The sequence below is a fragment of the Capsicum annuum genome, chromosome 6, assembly GCF_002878395.1.
Source record: "Capsicum annuum cultivar UCD-10X-F1 chromosome 6, UCD10Xv1.1, whole genome shotgun sequence".
Taxonomy (NCBI): Eukaryota; Viridiplantae; Streptophyta; class Magnoliopsida; order Solanales; family Solanaceae; genus Capsicum; species Capsicum annuum.
The window spans coordinates 224,556,692-224,561,353 of record NC_061116.1 but is presented as its reverse complement, the minus strand read 5'-3'; the positions used below and the strand labels follow the sequence as shown (position 1 = coordinate 224,561,353).

The 4,662-nt window shown below is 33.3% G+C and overlaps 1 protein-coding gene across 1 annotated transcript; it reads left to right on the top strand.

The window, feature by feature from the left end:
• The first annotated feature begins 893 nt into the window (after window positions 1-893).
• Window positions 894-3,792, top strand: LOC107875441 (UDP-glycosyltransferase 87A1). Its single transcript, XM_016722162.2, has 2 exons — window positions 894-1,508; window positions 2,645-3,792. The coding sequence occupies exons 1-2, from the start codon at window positions 1,022-1,024 to the stop codon at window positions 3,523-3,525; spliced, it is 1,368 nt and encodes a 455-aa protein (XP_016577648.2). The 5' UTR covers window positions 894-1,021; the 3' UTR covers window positions 3,526-3,792.
• The last annotated feature ends 870 nt before the right edge of the window (window positions 3,793-4,662 follow it).

The following is a 4,662-nucleotide window of genomic DNA, read 5'->3' as shown; positions in this document are numbered from 1 at the left end:
TGACTTGACATATCCTTTAAGAAAATATTAATTATGTGCTTATTTTATTATGTTTCTTTCAAGATTATCCTAGTTACATATTCTCTCCGTCCCATTTTACTCGTTCTAATTTGATATTGCACATTAATTAAGAAAAATAATTAATAACATAGCAACTTTATCATAGTATTCCTATTAAATGATGTTTACATTTTAATTTAAAAAAAAAAAAATTATTACTAAGGATAAAAAAAAAGAAAAAAAAATTATCTCAATTAATGAAAAATGACAAGTAAAATAAGAAATCAAATTAAAATTTTTGGGACGAATAAAACGGGACGGAGGGAGTACATTTTATATAGTTATTTAATAATAGAATAATCTTGAAAGGAACATAATAAAATTTTCTTGATTTCATAAATAAAACAATTAAACTGAACTAAATACATTTAATAAGAGAATCAACTATATTGAAATAGAGAGAGTAATTAATAATAAAAATCAAATTAGAATAATAGTATTTACTCTCCATTCCAAAATAATTAAATTGTTTGGTATGACACACCTTTTAAAAAAAATCTTTAGGACATAAATTATAGATTATTTTCTATTATTATCCTTTTAAATTGTTCATAAATTACTTTTCTAGAAAATATGAAGTACTTAAAAAACTCATTAAATGAATAAGTAAAATTAACAAAAATTTTCAACATGTATCTGAATGAGCAATTTATTTATTTTAATTATTAAAATATAACTTAACAATTTATTTATTTTGAAATGAGGTAACTAGAGTAGGTAAAAACATGGCACAGACAACAACCGATAAACTTGAAAATGTCAGTAATTATTGTAAAGATAGCTCTGTGTAAATGGCTGGACCATAAATTCCATCATTACTCCCACGTTTTTCACTGTCTAGACCATTCATCATAATCACTCGTATATTATATGGTTGCACAAAACCAATTCAACTCATTTTATTCAAAAAAAAATTAAAAAAAAAATACCTTCTCAATTTCATTAACTAATTCACCAAAATATGGCACAAAAATCTTCAAAATTCAATTGCCATATCGTAGCAATGCCTTATCCAGGAAGAGGCCATGTAAATCCCATGATGAATTTCTGCAAAATCGTAGTAGCAAAATATCCCAACATATTCATCAGTTTCATTGTCACTGAAGAGTGGCACAGCTTCATCAGTTGGGACAAATTACCAGAAAACATCAACTATGCAACAATCCCTAACGTTATTCCATCCGAAGTTGGTCGGGCTAAAGATTTTCCTGGATTTTTCAAAGCTACTTTAACTAAGCTGGAAGGTCCAGTTGAGAAATTGGTTGATGAGCTTTTGATGAAACCAAGTGTTATAGTATATGATACGTATTTAAGTTGGGTTATTGGATTGGGTAATAGGAAGAATATTCCTGTGGCTTCTTTTTTTACTATGTCGGCAGCTGTGTTTTCCATTTCTTATCACATGGATCTTCTTGCTCAGAATGGGCATTATAATGCCAATTTAACAGGTATTGTATTTTCATTAATTATTCTTTGGTTTTTTTCCTTCAAATTAAACTAATATTGCTGGAAGGGGAGCCTTGGAGCAAACAGTAAACTAGTTGTCCTGTGACCAGGACGTCGCGAGTTCAAAGACGTGGAAATAATCTCTTGCAGAAATGTAGGTGAAGGTTGTGTACAATAATACTTGTAGTTCGGCTTTAGCAGGAACTTTAGTGTACTATTATGACTTCTTTATTTCCTTTTCCAAACTGTTTTTACTAATTTTTCATCGAGAGAGTCTATCGGAAACAATCTATCCACCTCAGGAATAAGGTCTGTGTACACCTACCGTCCCCAAACCCGATTATTGGTGAGTTGTAGTTCAGCTGCTACTATGCAACCACCCCTACGGCTAACCCATCGAGTCAATGCACAATCATTACACCTAGCTACCATTGCACAAGTTGACATATCTCAAGTAGGCCAAGGCAAAAAATTAGTTTTCACTCTGCTGAAGCCTGATCAAAAGTTATGGTTCCTTCAAAAATTTAAACTACTTTACAGTCCCTTTTGACTTGTGGATTTTACTGGGTATGTTGTTGTTGGAGTTCGGAGCCTAAAGGGAAAGTATTTTTATCGAAAGTTCCAAAGTGGCATATCATAATTGAAACATATCAAAACGGACAAGGTAAACACAAGTGATTACCTTGTCCATTAAAAGTTAAACTCCGTTTGGTTACATGCTAAACTGCAAGGTAAAGTGATTTTTTCAGTCATCTTGCAGAAAAATTTTACCCGTGTTCGATTTTACCTTGCACTTTAGCATGTAACCAAGCGGCTTTAACTTTTAATGGACAAGGTAATCACCTGTGTTTACCTTGTCCGTTTTGGTATTTTTTAATTTTGATATGCCCTTTTAAATTTTTTGATAAAAGAACTTGCCCTTTAGGCTCCGAACTCGTTGTTGTTGTACCGTCCCTTTTGAGTTTTGTCTTACAATACAACTCTTTAGCCAACAACAAAATTTATCTGCCTCCTGGTTGCGTGCAAGCTGACCTAAACACCATATTTATTAAAAAAGGAGAATTGCAATGTGTTCTCCCAGAGCAAGCTATTGATTAACCATTTCTAACTCGACGTGATTATCATCATTCATGTACAGGAAAAGTGCAAGAGCAGGTTGACTATATTCCTGGAATTCCTTTGATTCGCGTTTTAGATCTTCCTACTCCATTTCATGGAATGGGGCAAGAATTATTGGATGTTGTTAAGGACGTCTTCTCTACAGCTTCTAAAGCACAATATCTTTTGTTCACTTCAGTCTACGAGCTCGAATCCACTGTTATCAATGCTCTAAGGCAAATATTCTCGATCCCTGTCCATCCGATTGGTCCAGCAATACCTTACTTTACTAGTGAAAATAATCCCTCTTCGACTACTTCTATAGATGAGCCAGAGTACATGAAGTGGTTAAATTCTCAACCAAATGGCTCGGTTTTGTACATATCACAAGGGAGCTTCCTTTCTGTCTCGCGTGATGAACTGGATGAGATTGTGGCTGGTGTGCATGATAGTGGTGTTCGATTCTTTTGGGTGGCCCGTGATGAAACTGTTCGGTTTCAGAAAAATGGATGTAGTGCGGGGCTTGTTGTGCCCTGGTGCGACCAATTTAAGGTGTTGTCACATCGTTCGATTGGTGGATTTTGGTCGCATTGTGGATGGAATTCGACTAAAGAAGCAGCATTCTCAGGCCTTCCAATGCTGACTTTTCCTATTTTCTGGGATCAACAAACTAACAGCAAGCAAATTGTCGAAGATTGGAAGATTGGTTACAGGGTGAAAGAACATGACCAATGTTCGGTAAGGAGGGAAGAGATCTCTAACCTATTGAAATGGTTTATGGATTCTGGAAATGAGCAAGTGATGGAAACGAGGCGAAGGGCGAAAGAAATACAGAAGATATGTCAGTGTTCCACTGCAAGTGGTGGATCTTCTGAAATTAACATTGATGCTTTCATTAAGGATGTTTCGTGCCATAAATAGAGTTGATGCAGATTGCAGTGTTAGTTGAACTTGTAAGTGGACATATAATTGATTTATGTTCATGAGATTATTGTGGGAAATTACCGCAGAATTACCAATTGTTGTTATAGAGTAGAGGTGTTCTACCACTATAGAGAACCCATTCATTAGCTACATTTGTTTTGTTCAGTTTGAATACCATAACGCCCTAAAACTCAAGTTGTTTGGTACGGGGAAAAACTCTTAAAATTATTTCAGTATATAGAAAATCCAATTGCTTTTTGAATATGAACTTTTGCATCGTTAATGCTACATATCCGTCTTCATCGCCTGAAAATATAAAGATGGATTTAATATTCTTAGTTTATATGTTTTCAATTGAATTTTGAATAAATTACTTTTACATATTAAATAAATTTATATATTTAAAAAAATACATAAAATTTTGGTCTAAATTATTGATTTGATCGAACTCATAACTGAAACAATAGCTCCCTCTGCATGAGATAATTACGTTTCTCTCTGTCTATTTTTTTCCTTGACGTGGTCCATATTGGGAACTTAATTGAGAAAATTGAAGGAAAGGTGTCTTTTTATGTCTTGAATGGAGGATTGGTGACATTGACCAATTTAAAGGGTCAAATTTAATTAAAGAATTTGATTAGGTTAATTGTGGACTTGATTAATATTTTCTAAACTTTTTAATCTTTTCAAAAATACAAATTAACCCACACCCACAAAATTTTCCTCCCTCTGCAAATCAATCTCTTTCTCTCTTTCTCTCGATAGTTTCTCTCTCTAACTTCTCCCAACCAATAACTTTTTAAATTTCTCCCTCCAATCTTGTGCAATTTCAACCTCTGGCAACAAATAGTTTTGAGTTCTTGCCCATTCCTTTTTTACTTTCAACCGTCAGTCGACGTGACAACATTCTCCGGCGACAACAACTTCTAGTTCTTCATCGTTTCTTTTCGATTTTCACAAGTAAAAAATTAGGGCTTTTAAGTTATGACGAAAATGAGGAACTTGATTTGTTAGTGTTTGTTATTTTTTTTTTTTTTTTTTTTAATGTTTGTTATTTTTTAGTTGAATTTCTCATCTGGATGTATCTGCTACTGCTGTTTTTTATTAATGGATAAAACATGTAACGTGAATTCA